The sequence below is a fragment of the Eptatretus burgeri genome, chromosome 11 (genome assembly GCF_056783735.1).
Source record: "Eptatretus burgeri isolate ZD-2024b chromosome 11, Ebu_testis_v1, whole genome shotgun sequence".
NCBI classification, from domain to species: Eukaryota; Metazoa; Chordata; class Myxini; order Myxiniformes; family Myxinidae; genus Eptatretus; species Eptatretus burgeri.
In genome coordinates, this window is record NC_140971.1 from 90,741,111 (window position 1) to 90,756,010 (window position 14,900).

The window sequence follows — 14,900 nt, forward strand, 5'->3', positions numbered from 1 at the left end:
AAACATCATAATGAATATGATCACCAATCAACCAACGACACTCCAAATAGCACTGGGAGTTCTAGTCAGTCATTAAAGCCTCATCGAGCAGTTGTAAAACTATCGTGTGACCTGTTCCTATGATGAGTTTCAGCGTTTCAAGGGATCAGCAGCAAAGGCTGCAACTGTTCACTCCGGGATTAGGGGAACCACCAATGCTAAATGTGGCCTCGTTCAGGTTGTTGCTGACAACTTCGACACAAATATTTCATCCCAGAATAGACTCGTTTCAACACATTCTCTTGCAGTACTACTTACCATAAAAGATCAGGAGATATCTTCCACATCTGAAGATGAAGCCATCATCAGACGATTGACCCGTGATGAAATGAAGACACCTGTGACAGAAGACATTTCGGTTCAAAGGTACAAGGGACCTGAGAAACCAGCGATGCCAGTTGAAGAAGCCACACGTGTGGTGTTACCTCTCCACGTATTGGCTCATCAAGCTATACAACTTAGGAGAGTTCAAGATATGGATTTCACTTTTCTGAAGCAAATCACTTCTGATCAGAACACACCAGAGTTTGGTGGCTTTAATACGAAGCTCTGCAGAGAGCAAGGACGATCCATCCAACCTGCAACGAGGGCCATTTATACACCACTCATAGATATGGATCCAGCTGATCCGGACATGATGTTTACAGCAATGGAGGGAAAACGCTTGACTGCAGAGTGTGGACAAACCGTAACCATCTTCACAAATGACCAACAGCTGTATCGAGTGGCCGTTAATGTTAAATGGGTTTATCCTGAGCGATTTACCCAGTTCATGCCAAAGCTGGGCGGCATGCACACCCTTATGAGTTTCATCCGTTGTGTGGGGAGCTTGATGGCTGAAAGTGGGCTGGAAGAAGTGGTGAAATCTGCCTTTGGAGGTGTTGCTCATATGCTTGGTGGAAAAAAAAAGTTTCCCCAAAACTTCAGGGCCCTGTGATTGGTGACTGAGGAGGTCCTTCGTTCCAGCGTGGCTCAGGCAGAAAGTCATGAAGACTTAATGGACACTCTTGAAACCAAAGCAACAAAGAGCATGACCACACAACTATGGGTACAGAACCTTGTGAAACCTGTATTCATCATGATGGCGTTTGTTCGTGCTGAGCGTGGAGACTGGCCATTGCATATTTGGGCAATGAAGGAGATGCACCCCTACTTCTTCACGGCTGGACATCACAACTATGCTAGATATTAATGAGATAAATTTAAATGTTATTAAATTTTAAGTGGGTCTATCATGACCAGTGACCCTAAAAACATGGGTGTAGACACCTCAACCAGGCTATTTGGATGCTTACTTTTGGAGATATTAAGAAAAATAGTAATTTCGACAATGGCCACCACTAATTTGCATATTAATGGATTTCTACAAAAATGATCAAGGGTGCCAGAGTGGCATCAATCGGAATATTCATTCAGATGGTATGGTGATCACAAAAATGCAGAAAAACATTGTGCGGACCCTAATGCAAGGTCATCTTGAAAAATGGTGTTTGACATCCGGACTACACCCCTTTTGAGGATAATTAAGTTTACCTTCATGAAAGGCTTATTCTTGTTCAGCCCAACTTCACCTAACGGGTCTCAACCACCATTTTGATTCAGCTTTCTAAAATGCTTCGCCTTGGAAACACGATACTCTGACAGACTAATTAAAGTACATCATCAAAATATGATTTTGGATTTGAGGATCAGATCTCGTGGATTAAAGTGTCGAAATCTGGAGTGAAATCTGAAAATTTAAAGAAATTAGCGATTCTTATAACTACAGAAGCCTATATCTTATAAGATTTAAACAAGGCTGTGCACAATTCTCCTCCATATTTATGCAAAAAAATGTGAAATTGCCAAGGTGTTAAATTTAACTTTTTTTAACTGTTCTGTTTTTCTAGTTTTCCCAAAGTGTAACTTCATTGAGTGAAACAAAAACAATTAAGCAGGTGAAGGCTCCCGTGGAGTGAGCAGTGGGCGTGGAAACTGTGGCTCGGTTCTCCATGGGGACATCCCCGGAGTTAGGAAAGCAAAATAAATTCGAGGATTAGAATGATAACACTTATCCAACCAAGGTAATCTAGTTTTGTATTGTTAACTAATTTTCAGAAATTTGTAGAATTTCTTTTTCACTTGGAAGTTGTGGGTTACGATGTGTAAATAAAGGTGGAAAAAGTCTGAGATAATGTAATTTAATTCCAGGATATAAGGCAACAAAAAGTGAAAAATTTGAAAGGGGGTATGGACTTTCTATAAGGCATTGAATGCCACCTAATGTGTAGAATCATACCAAATACGTGGTGTAAAGTAATTTTCTAAAATGCGTCGCTGCGTATGGTGTCATTGACTTTAACTGAATACTTCTATTCCACGACATGGTGTATAAAATACTTATATTTGTGGGAGTCTGGGGAGGGAGGAGGGGGTTGGAGTGGGAGGAGGGAGAGGAAGGTGTGGGGTGGGAGTCTGAAGGGAACAGTGGGTGAGGTTGGGAGGAGAGAGAGTAAGGGATAGGGTGGGAGTGGAAGGGGTGCGGTGGTGTTTAGAGAGAGGGGCATGGGATGGGGTGGAATAATGGAGGAGAAGGGATTGGAAGAGGGAACCGGTGTCGCCCAGCAATGATGGGTACCCTTGCTAGTAGTTTAATAAAGTAGAGTTTTTTTTGTATATTCGCTTGGGTTCAGACTTCTTGGTCTATTACATATTTCCTTGTATCAAAAAGTCTGGTCATGACAAGGGCATGACATTTTGTGATCTTAAATGTAAGAGTTCTAGATGCTTGGATGTTTTTTCAATTTAATCACAGCTAGTCAGTCATTAAAACTAACCCACATGGCATTGCACCCTGGCTTATGACAATACTCATATCATAATGCTGTAATAACATACAGTAAACGTGGTGCATCATGATAAGCTTTAGTGGCATCAAATGGTGCTTTTTTGCATTCAAAATTGAGGCTCTTGGAGGAGCTAGAACATAGAATGGACCAGGACATAACAGCATGAAAAAAAAGAAAAAAAAAAACAGTGGAAGAGAGAGAAAGAGGGAGGGTACCAACTGAAGGGCAGAGGGACAAAATAGAGGGAGACTTGCAGGAATAAAGGACATGGTGAAGAATGAGAGCAAGGGGGATGGGAGGATGGCAAAGGAGGTGAATAAGTTGGATATAGGCACAAACTCTCAATCACAGAAGTGGAAGGGAAAACTATGGAAAAAGCAGAAATGGAAGAAGAAAAAAACAAAAAGTGAGCTGATGCAGAATTGAAAATTTAACAATCACTACATTAATATTGCCACATCATTATTTTTACAAAACAACAAACTAAAATCACATTTACACCAAAGTTGTGGCAAATATTCAAAATTTAACCATGAGTGTGCAAGATACAACCTCACCTGGCAAGAGTGAGGCCAACACCGTTGTCTGCAAACCTTGATGGAGGAAAGGAAAGATTAAAGTCAAGACAGTAATAGTTATGGGCTGCTTTAAGGTTATGACATTAATCTGTACTGGTAAGTACCTGCGGAACCATCCATACAATGTGGAGTGTGACTAAGTCCCCATTTCTCCCCTCCACTCTCACAAACCCTGACTCATCAACCCCCCTCCCCCCTCTCCTAAACCACAAGTCCTCAACCTCAACCCCCCAATGCTAAGGCAACACCTCCCTCCCCACTCCAATCTTTCAGACCCCCTACTCCCCCCCCCCACAACTTCTCAACTCTTCCTACCCTCACCAAATGTCCTCAACCACCCCCACGCCAAAGCCTCAACCAACCCACCATCCAAGTCTGTCCAGTCTTTGCTCTCCACCCCCTCTCTCTCCCAATCCCAGGTCCTCATTCTCCCGATCCCAACTATAAAGCAACAATCTCCTCCCCACTTCCAGCCTTCTAACCCCCTTTCCACCCCCACACCACAACTCGTCAACCCCTCCCCCCAATGAAAGTCCTTAGCCCTCTCAACCCCCCTCCCCCCTTCCACCTATGTCCCATCTTTGCTTTCTCCCCCCTTCCCAACCCCAACTCTGTCCTCTCCTCACCCTGCTCTGACTATAAAAGCAAATAGGCATTCTCACATTGACAATAGCATATTTCTTTATTACCTCATCAAAACAGCAGAATATTTAACGCTTTCCCATCCCATATCATGCGATCACCAACTTCAGAGAAACCAAGATCAAAACAGCTCCTACATGTCATAGTTCAACTACGGTTGGGTGCGCAACTCACATTCCCACACGATATGCAGAAACCCCATGGAATTACAACTCTAAAGTGACCATGAAAATGCTGGTGTTGGCTTCATGGTTAGAGTGGTGGGCTTGGGATCTTAGGGTCCTGAGTTCAAGCCCTGTCGGTAATGAATTCACACAAGGTGGGGTTGACTCAGCCTGTCATCCTTCCGAGGACAGCAAAATGAGTCAGTGAACTGGTAATAGGAGAATTGCATCAGTGGTGCCCCCATACTTGGTAGCAGTGGTGATGCACCGTTGATCATAGTTAGTTGAAAGCATGAAATCATGCCACCAGAATAAGTGGAAGTATTTAAAACAAAAAAAAACATGACCATGAGCAGCCCAATTGTGCCAATAAACAACCCAGAACCAATTATCTTCTTCCTGATGCATATACACACATCGGAAAAAGTAAATAATGACGTTTTCTTCCACAATCCCGTGAGATTCCCAGGTTTCCTCAGACAAAGACCTACATAACGACATGGGTTTTATTGTGTCGACATAACGTCTCCCCCACCAGGTTTTCTGGTGAGGAGGGTGTTTGGATATGGACACCCAGCAGGATTAAAAACAAAACCTGTCAAAGGGCGGAGGAGCTCCTTGTGAGCCAACGGCCATCCATATCTAGTGCCCAACTGTGTCTGCGGATGTCCTCCTGCAGTTGGGTCACTTCTTATTAGGAGGTTGGTGGCAGGATTTGCACTCCGGCCACCATAAAACCCTTCATTCCGCAAAACGCAAAAACGCAAAAAAAATCTGAAAACCCACTCCGTGGGAGTACCTCCTGTGTAGCTTCCCTTCGCAGGGCAGCTCACCGGATGACGGGATTGGGGCAAAGCCTTCGGGACCCCCAATCTTTGATGATAGGAGGGAAACTACGGGGTAAAATCCCTGGGTCAGATTGCGGGAGAGTGTGTCGGAGTGGTGCTGAGGTGTCGTCCACCAGACAGCGGTCTCCTTGGGTGAACCTGAGGCGGTCCCTTCGGGTGGGTGCCTGGAATGTCCTATCCCTAAGAGAGGATGATCACCTGTCTCTGTTATCATCGGAGCTCAAGTGTTTGGACATCGGGATTGCAGCTCTCTGAGGTTCGGAGACCGGATTGCGGCGAGATAATGGTGGGTGGTTACACCTACTATTGGTCTGGTCGCTCTGATGGTTACCATACCCAAGGAGTTGCTGTAGCTGTGTCCAGTAAGCTGACCCCAATGATAATTGAGGTAACACCGGTCAACGAGCATATTATGAGATTAAGGATTCGTCACTCCTTAGGTGTCATTTCCCTCGTCTCTGTTTATGCTCCGACTGAGGCGAGTGATCTCACCGTGAAGGATGCATTCTACGCCACACTCGAGTCTGTGGTTGATCAGTGCCCCAGACGAGATACACTTCTAGTCTTGGGGGATTTCATTGCATCGACTGGAACTGATAGGGATGGTTATGAGGTGTGTGTTGGTCCCCATGGGTCAGGAACTATGAACCAGAATAGCACTAAGTTCCTTGACTTTGCAAGAAGTCATGGACTTAGGGTGGCTGGTTCATGGTTTCAGCGCCCACAAGCTCAACGCTGGACTTGGTATTCCAACGCTGGCGGTGTGGCAAAGGAAATTGACCATGTCCTCATTGACGGTCATTGGAGGATGATCCAGAACTGCAGGGTCTACCGGAGTGCTCAATTCCTCAATACTGACCATAGGCTTGTTGTAGCAACTCTAAAGCTGCACCTTAAATCCTGGAGAATGGTACCATCCCAGCCTAGGCTGGATGTTGCCAAGCTCAGGGATGAGAGAGTAGCTGAGGAGTTTGCGAACAGGCTGAGTGGACACTTGGGGGGTCTGGGTGCTTTGGGGGGTCCTGAAGAGTTGTGGAGCGCCTTCAAGACCACAGTCCTTGATGTTGCCGGTGGATGCCTTGGAGCTCACCGCAGGGCAAAGAAGAATTTTGTCTCTCAAGGGACACTGGATACCATTGACCAGAGTCACAGGGCCAGGCTGAATGGCAGAGCTGAGCTGTTCAGGGAGCTGAGGCGTAAAACTGTACGTGCACTGAGGGTGGACAAGGAGGCCTATGTGCGAGGAATCTGTGAGGGGGTAGAGCATCACCTGTGGACAGGTGATTCTCGTCCCGCTTACAGGGGAATTCGCGCATTACGTTCATCCAAGCCCATCCCTCGGAGCACTGCAGTTCGAGCAGAGAGTGGTAGGCTCTTGACAGAGGAGTCTGAAGTGAAGGCCCGCTGGGCCGGTTACTTTGAGCGGTTGTACCAGGCTGATCCCCCAGCTGTCGAGTTGGACGTCAAGGGTGTTGCAATCCCTGTTGCTGACCCTCGAATCAACTGTGATCCACCTTCGCTTGTGGAAACACGGGCTGCGGTGAACCAGTTGAAACGGGGCAAAGCTCCAGGGATCTGTGGCATCCATGCCGAACTTCAAGGCTGGTGGAAATGCTGCACTCGTGTCATTGCATGCAGTTTTGTGCTCTGCCTGGAACACAGGCATCATCCCAACTGACTGGAAGAGGGGCCTTGTTGTCCCTCTCTGGAAAGGGAAGGGTGATCACCAAGACTGCAACAACTACCGAGGGGTGACGCTGCTCTCAGTGCCGGGCAAGGTCTTTGCTCGGATAATTCTTGATAGGGTTCGCCACCATCTGCTTGAGCACCAGCGTCCAGAGCAGTCAGGCTTTACACCAAAGAGGTCAACGATTGACCGTATCCTTGCACTTCGTGTCCTCACCAAACGCAGACGAGAGTTTCAGCAGGGGCTGCTTGCAGCCTATGTTGATCTCTGTAAAGCGTTCGATTCAGTGAATCGGGATGTCCTCTGGAGGATTCTTGGTCTTCGTGGGGTGCCACCAAAACTGATCGATCTGATGTCTGAACTCTACTCTGGTACTGAGAGTTCTGTGAAGTGTGGTGGTACCATCTCTGACTTATTTCCAGTTGTTACTGGAGTTCGTCAGGGATGTGTACTTGCCCCCACACTTTTCAGCACTTGTATGGACTGGATTTTAGGGAGGATGTCGGAGAGATCAAGTTGCGGTGCATCGTTTGGGAATGTCAAGATCTCGGACCTTGATTTTGCAGATGATGCAGTCATCTTTGCGGAGACTTTAGCCATCCTCTTGGAGGCCCTCGAGGTGCTGAATGAGGAGTCGGAGCCGTTGGGATTACGGGTTTCTTGGGTCAAAACTAAGATCCAGGCTTTCGGTGGCATCTTGGATGCTGCTGTCCTGTCTGTGTCTGTTTGTGGTGAGGATGTTGAGGTCGTGGAGAGATTCACTTACCTTGGCAGTGATATTCATGTCTCTGCTGGCTGCGAGTCAGAGAAAAATAGACGTTTGGGTTGGGCCTGGGGAGTCATGGATTCACTGGATCATGGGGTGTGGCGCTGCCGGTACCTGTGCGGGAGGCCGAAAGTCCGAGTCTTCAGGTCCTTGGTACTTCCAGTATTGCTCTATGGGTGCGACACTTGGACTCTGACCAAGGATCTGAGACAGTGACTTAATTCCTTTGGTACCAGGTCTCTTCGGAGAATCCTTGGCTATCGCTGGTCGGATTTTGTGTCCAACGAGCGGTTGCTGAGAGAGACTCGGAAGAGATTTGTTACCTGCATTATCCGTGAGCGTCAGTTGCGGCTGTATTGACATGTGGCTCGTTTTCCTGACGCTGATCCTGCTCACCAGATTCTCTCAGCGAGGGAGTCTCATGAGTGGAGGAGGCCAGTGGGCCGACCACGTGCCTCATGGTTGCAACAGGTTGACCATCATCTCAAGGAGATGGGGATGGGCCTGGCATCTGCCTGGGGGATGGCCAGACGGAGGCCCCTGGATTACCGACGGAAAGTGGACGCAGCGACGCGCTGTTCTGGCACATGCTCCCATACCTGACCTTTTATTGTCCCTGGTTAAGTCGTTTAAGATAAAACAGTCGGAAATAATAGCAAGGACCCGCGCAACCAATGCAAATGATTTTTATTTCAATGAACCAATGCAGTCAATGATTTTTCTATGTTAGAATTTCCTTCTCATGTGTTTAGTAATTGTAGATATAATAAAACTGTGTGATTAAAATAGTTCTGCATCTCAACGAATGACCCTCAAACCATTATTTTTGCTTCCACCTCCGACAAATGCCATATTTAATGATGTGGATATTTCAGTACTTCTTCAACCTATATCTCATCACATGAATTATTATAATGCTTCTACAATCATGTTGAAAATATTTAAGTAGCATTTTCTTCTGTGTGCAAGTAGAAAGTGTGTGCATTTGTCATACTGGCAGTCATGAAGTCTTATGTCCCCTCCTCTCAGCCAAGCACCATGGCCCTCATTCTTGAAAGCTGTGAAGCTTTGAATCTTTGCAGGGATGCGTGGTTTCAGCCGATCTGCACCAATGTGGGGACTGTACCTGAAACCACCAAAATCATGTTGTAATGCAAAGTTTTGAAGGCCTTAGAAAGAGAGACATCACAAGGAAGCACCATTGAAGGGAAGAAAGGAGAAATGGGAAAGGGGGAGGGGGATTAAATTAATTAAAAACAAACTAAAGACAGGCCATTTAATTGAGTACTTGCTCGAGACATAAATGTCAGTCCGATGTACAGAATATTTATCAAGTCCTTGTGCACCAACTTGGATTTAGACAGAAATAAAATGTAAAAGGCATATGAACGCATGATTCATAAAGTATTTACACCACAGTTCTAATCTCGAGGCTTCAATATAACTGCTATCTTTCACAATACTGATAATGGTCAGTTTAAGTCGGGGTTATGTTCCTGGAAAACACGACGTAAACTGATATGACTTAAAGTCTGAAACTGATCAGCTATTTCCCACAATAATTAACTAAAATACAGGAGATACGTTACAGCACTCCAAATATAATATTTAATATAACACTCCAAATTGATGAGGACGAATAATACTATATAATAGAGGAAAACAAGTACATTGCAACATATTGCTACGAATTTCGCCCGCCCGGCGTGCGATCGGCCACGTAACTCGAATCGCGACGCGTCGCCCACCGGGACGGACAATTCAGTCGTGACCCTCCTGGAATATCGCCAAAGAGTTAGTCACGAGTGGGGGTTTAACCTCACCACAACCCAGTCCACATTCTACCCGCGCGAAATATGGTGAATGGCGAAAGTCGATATACCTAAGTACTCACAGGAGTAACCTACCGAGGAGTTGTACCACGCCACAGGTCGTCTCCGTACACGAACCGCTTAAGCGGCTCGTTTCGTGCTACAGGGATAACCGAGCGGAGTTATCGTCGACCTTGACGGTTCAGATTAGTTACCGGGTGTTTTAAACCCACTATCAATCCCTTACGTGATGCAAGATGGAGATTCAACAATGGAAAGGACGAAGCGAAACGGGGGAACAATTGGACAAGCACATATAATGCGCGACACACGGAAGCACGTATTTCCAGTCAGCAACAATCATGTTGCTGAATGGTTGTCAGGTCAGGTTCGATCTGTGACCTGCTACAGGTACCATGTAAACCTGTACTAACCTGTTCCATGGTCGGGTTGTCGGCGACTAAACCGTCTCCCGCACCAGGTTTTCTGGTGAGGAGGGTGTTTGGATATGGACACCCAGCAGGATTAAAAACAAAACCTGTCAAAGGGCGGAGGAGCTCCTTGTGAGCCAACGGCCATCCATATCTAGTGCCCAACTGTGTCTGCGGACGTCCTCCTGCAGTTGGGTTACTTCTTATTAGGAGGTTGGTGGCAGGACTTGCACTCCGGCCACCGTAAAACCCTTCATTTCGCAAAACGCAAAAACGCAAAAAAAATCTGAAAACCCACTCCGTGGGAGTACCTCCTGTGCAGCTTCTCTTCGCAGGGCAGCTCACCGGATGACGGGATTGGGGCAAAGCCTTCGGGACCCCCAATCTTTGATAGGAGGGAAACCACGGGGAAACATCCCTGGGTCAGATTGCGGGAGAGTGTGTCAGAGTGGTGCTGAGGTGTCGTCCACCAGACGGCGGTCTCCTTGGGTTAACCTGAGGCGGTCCCTTCGGGTGGGTGCCTGGAATGTCCTATCCCTAAGAGAGGATGATCACCTGTCTCTGTTATCATCTGAGCTCAAGTGTTTGGACATCGGGATTGCAGCTCTCTCTGAGGTTCGGAGACCGGATTGCGGCGAGATAATGGTGGGTGGTTACACCTACTATTGGTCTGGTCGCTCTGATGGTTACCATACCCAAGCAGTTGCTGTAGCTGTGTCCAATGATAATTGAGGTAACACCGGTCAACGAGCGTATTATGAGATTAAGGATTCGTCACTCCTTAGGTGTCATTTCCCTGGTCTCTGTTTATGCTCCGACTGAGGCGAGTGATCTCACCGTGAAGGATGCATTCTACGTCACACTCGAGTCTGTGGTTGATCAGTGCCCCAGACGAGATACACTTCTAGTCTTGGGGGATTTCAATGCATCGACTGGAACTGATAGGGATGGTTATGAGGTGTGTGTTGGTCCCCATGGGTCAGGAACTATGAACCAGAATAGCACTAAGTTCCTTGACTTTGCAAGAAGTCATGGACTTAGGGTGGCTGGTTCATGGTTTCAGCGCCCACAAGCTCATCGCTGGACTTGGTATTCCAACGCTGGTGGTGTGGCAAAGGAGATTGACCATGTCCTCATTGACGGTCGTTGGAGGATGATCCAGAACTGCAGGGTCTACCGGAGTGCTCAGTTCCTCAATACTGACCACAGGCTTGTTGTAGCAACTCTAAAGCTGCACCTTAAATCCTGGAGAATGTTACCATCCCAGCCTAGGCTGGATGTTGCCAAGCTCAGGGATGAGAGAGTAACTGAGGAGTTTGCGAACAGGCTGAGTGGACACTTGGGGGGTCTGGGTGCTTTGGGGGGTCCTGAAGAGTTGTGGAGCGCCTTCAAGACCACCATCCTTGATGTTGCCGGTGGATGTCTTGGAACTCACCGCAGGGCAAAGAAGAATTTTGTCTCTCAAGGGACACTGGATACCATTGACCAGAGTCGCAGGGCCAGGCTGAATGGCAGAGCTGAGCTGTTCAGGGAGCTGAGGCGTAAAACTGTACGTGCACTGAGGGTGGACAAGGAGGCCTATGTGCGAGGAATCTGTGAGGGGGTAGAGCATCACCTGTGGACAGGTGATTCTCGTCCCGCTTACAGGGGAATTCGCGCATTACGCTCATCCAAGCCCATCCCTCGGAGCACTGCAGTTCGAGCAGAGAGTGGTAGGCTCTTGACAGAGGAGTCTGAAGTGAAGGCCCGCTGGGCCGGTTACTTTGAGCGGTTGTACCAGGCTGATCCCCCAGCTGTCGAGTTGGATGTCAAGGGTGTTACAATCCCTGTTGCTGACCCACGAATCAACTGTGGTCCACCTTCGCTTGTGGAAACACGGGCTGCGGTGAACCAGTTGAAACGGGGCAAAGCTCCAGGGATCTGTGGCATCCATGTTGAACATCTCAAGGCTGGTGGAAATGCTGCACTCATGTCGTTGCATGCAGTTTTGTGCTCTGCCTGGAACACAGGCATCATCCCAACTGACTGGAAGAGGGGCCTTGTTGTCCCTCTCTGGAAAGGGAAGGGTGATCGCCAAGAGTGCAACAACTACCGAGGGGTGAGGCTGCTCTCAGTGCCGGGCAAGGTCTTTGCTCGGATAATTCTTGATAGGGTTCGCCACCATCTGCTTGAGCACCAGCATCCAGAGCAGTCAGGCTTTACACCAAAGAGGTCAACGATTGACCGTATCCTTGCACTTCGTGTCCTCACCAAACGCAGACGAGAGTTTCGGCAGGGGCTGCTTGCAGCCTATGTTCATCTCTGTAAAGCGTTCGATTCAGTGAATCGGAATGTCCTCTGGAGGATTCTTGGTCTTCGTGGGGTGCCACCAAAACTGATCGATCTGATGTCTGAACTCTACTCTGGTTCTGAGAGTGCTGTGAAGTGTGGTGGTACCACCTCTGACTTATTTCCAGTTGTTACTGGAGTTCGTCAGGGATGTGTACTTGCCCCCACACTTTTCAGCACTTGTATGGACTGGATTTTAGGGAGGATGTCGGAGAGATGAAGTTGCGGTGCATCGTTTGGGAATGTCAAGATCTCGGACCTTGATTTTGCAGACGATGCAGTCATCTTTGCGGAGACTTTAGACATCCTTTTGGGGGCCCTCGAGGTGCTGAATGAGGAGTCGGAGCCGTTGGGATTACGGATTTCTTGGGTCAAAACTAAGATCCAGGCTTTCCATGACATCTTGGATGCTGCTGTCCTGTCTGTGTCTGTTTGTGGTGAGGATGTTGAGGTCGTGGAGAGATTCACTTACCTTGGCAGTGATATTCATGTCTCTGCTGGCTGCGAGTCAGAGGTCAATAGACGTCTGGGTCGGGCCTGGGGAGTCATGGATTCACTGGATCATGGGGTGTGGCGCTGCCGGTACCTGTGCGGGAGGACGAAAGTCCGAGTCTTCAAGACCTTGGTACTTCCAGTCTTGCTCTATGGGTGCGAGACTTGGACTCTGACCAAGGATCTGAGACGAAGACTTAATTCCTTTGGTACCAGGTGTCTTCGGAGAATCCTTGGCTATCGCTGGTCGGATTTTGTGTCCAACGAGCGGTTGCTGAGAGAGACTCGGATGAGATTTGTTACCTGCATAGTCCGTGAGCATCAGTTGCGGCTGTATGGACATGTGGCTCGTTTTCCTGATGTTGATCCTGCTCACAAGATTCTCTCAGCGAGGGAGTCTCATGAGTGAAGGAGGCCAGTGGGCCGACCACGTGCCTCATGGTTGCAGCAGGTTGACCATCATCTCAAGGAGATGGGGATGGGCCTGGCATCTGCCTGGGGGATGGCCAGACGGAGGCCCCTGGAGTACCGACGGAAAGTGGACGCAGTGACGCACTGTTCTGGCACATGCTCCCATACCTGACCTGACCTGAACAATCATGCATGTATGACAGTCAAAGCAAGAACAATACTCAGAGTTACAACCGAATAACGCAATGTACAAGCACTTATACGGGTTTACTTCGTAGACTGGTGCCACACATACACATTTACACCAAAAGCAAAGAAAATGCAAGCCACCCTCACAGGCAAGGAGGCAGACAGGTCCGTGGACCAAATGAACGTGGGACCTGGGTGATCGGCCAGGTCCACGGGTCTTACCCGCGCCTTCGTGGCGCGATGGTGGGCTAGCCACAATGTTCACGTAACGCGCCTGACTCCATGCCTCTGGTATGGTCAGTGAGCTCCTCTAGGCGTGCGTTGCGCAGGCACGTGTTGGTCGGTCGACACTACGGTTGGGGCGGGGAGCGGACGGGGTTACCGGCGCTATCCCAGCGCGGATGGGAGGGGGGGGATTGTTGATGCTCGGGGTCAGGAGAGGGGAATGGCGGACGCTCCGTCCCGCTAGCGGGGTACCGGGACCGCACCGACTCCGGCGAACTCTTGCCCCTGAGCCATCTTCTGCATCCCTGCTCCACTCCGCGACTCGTCCCTTGACCTCCACTCCGAGCTCCATCCCCTTCGCCGTCCGATCCCCGCAACGACAACCTCTCAGACTCCACGACTTCTGACTAGCACCACTTTCTGCGCCACTTTCTGCGTCACTTTCTGCGTCACTTTCTGCGTCACTTTCTGCACCCCTTTCTTCACCCTCGAGCTGCGTTGTCCTCGCGTCTTTATAGACCGGGGGAGGAGCTTGTATGCAGATTCGCGGATCAAAACACGCTTGGAGGCGGGGCCACACTGCCTGACGCTCACCCATTGGATGGAGAAAAAGGGGCGTGAGCCTCTCCTGATAAGTTTTCCTCTCCTAAAAGGAACGCATTCGCAGCGGGTTCGGAGGCGGGGCCATGCCACCCGATGCTCAGTCATTGGGTGGAAGAAAAGGGGCGTGAAGCCTTCCTGATCCGTTTTCCTCTCCTAAAAGGAACGCATTCGCAGCGGGTTCGGAGGCGGGGCCATGCCACCCGATGCTCAGTCATTGGGTGGAAGAAAAGGGGCGTGAAGCCTTCTTGATCCGTTTCTCCTCTCCCGAAAGGATCCATGTGCACTCGTGGCTTGCTGCGTTTGGCAAGAATCACTGAACGGGCCCTGGACAGCACGACGTTTGGTGTTGACTGGTGGTGTGGTTGATGGTTGTGGAAGGAGAAAGATGAAGGTGGTGGGGGGTTTGCTGTGGTGGTTTGGTGGTTGGCAGGCGCCGTTTGGGAATGGCGGTGAAGCGATGTTTGCGGGATGGAGTTGTGGAGGTAAAGAGGCGAAGGTGGTGGTGTTTGACTTGTTGGCGGCTTAATGGTCCAAAATAACGATGGAGAAAGAAAAATGGCTAACTCAAAGTGTCGCAGCCCGGATGAATCACACATATTTCCCCTAAACAACAGGTGTGGACTAACTACACATGAACTTATCGATATTTCTAACCTGAGGACCTTTCTGGTGTATTGCAAATTTCCACAGCTGTAACAATATATTCACACAAAAAATAAAATTTACTCTCTCCTTGTACCCAACTGTGTGGACCTAAAACATTTGAGATCTCTGCTCAAACCTGACAGATCTCTCAATCCAGGCTGCTGCCAATAAGCTGGACATCATCTGCTTAACTGAATCCTTCCTCCCACAGGA

At 48.7% G+C, this 14,900-nt stretch overlaps 1 protein-coding gene across 2 annotated transcripts in view; it reads right to left on the reverse strand.

Annotated features, from left to right (window-relative positions):
* CEMIP (cell migration inducing hyaluronidase 1) overlaps positions 1-14,900 on the reverse strand; it is a 112,457-nt gene that overhangs the window by 52,413 nt on the left and 45,144 nt on the right. For both annotated transcript variants that reach the window (XM_085847339.1, XM_085847340.1), the window contains exons 13-14: positions 8,547-8,678; positions 3,425-3,460 (exon numbers count right to left, since the gene is read on the reverse strand). In XM_085847339.1, the coding sequence (XP_085703465.1) occupies positions 3,425-3,460; positions 8,547-8,678 (168 nt within the window). The remainder of the gene's footprint in view (positions 1-3,424; positions 3,461-8,546; positions 8,679-14,900) is intronic.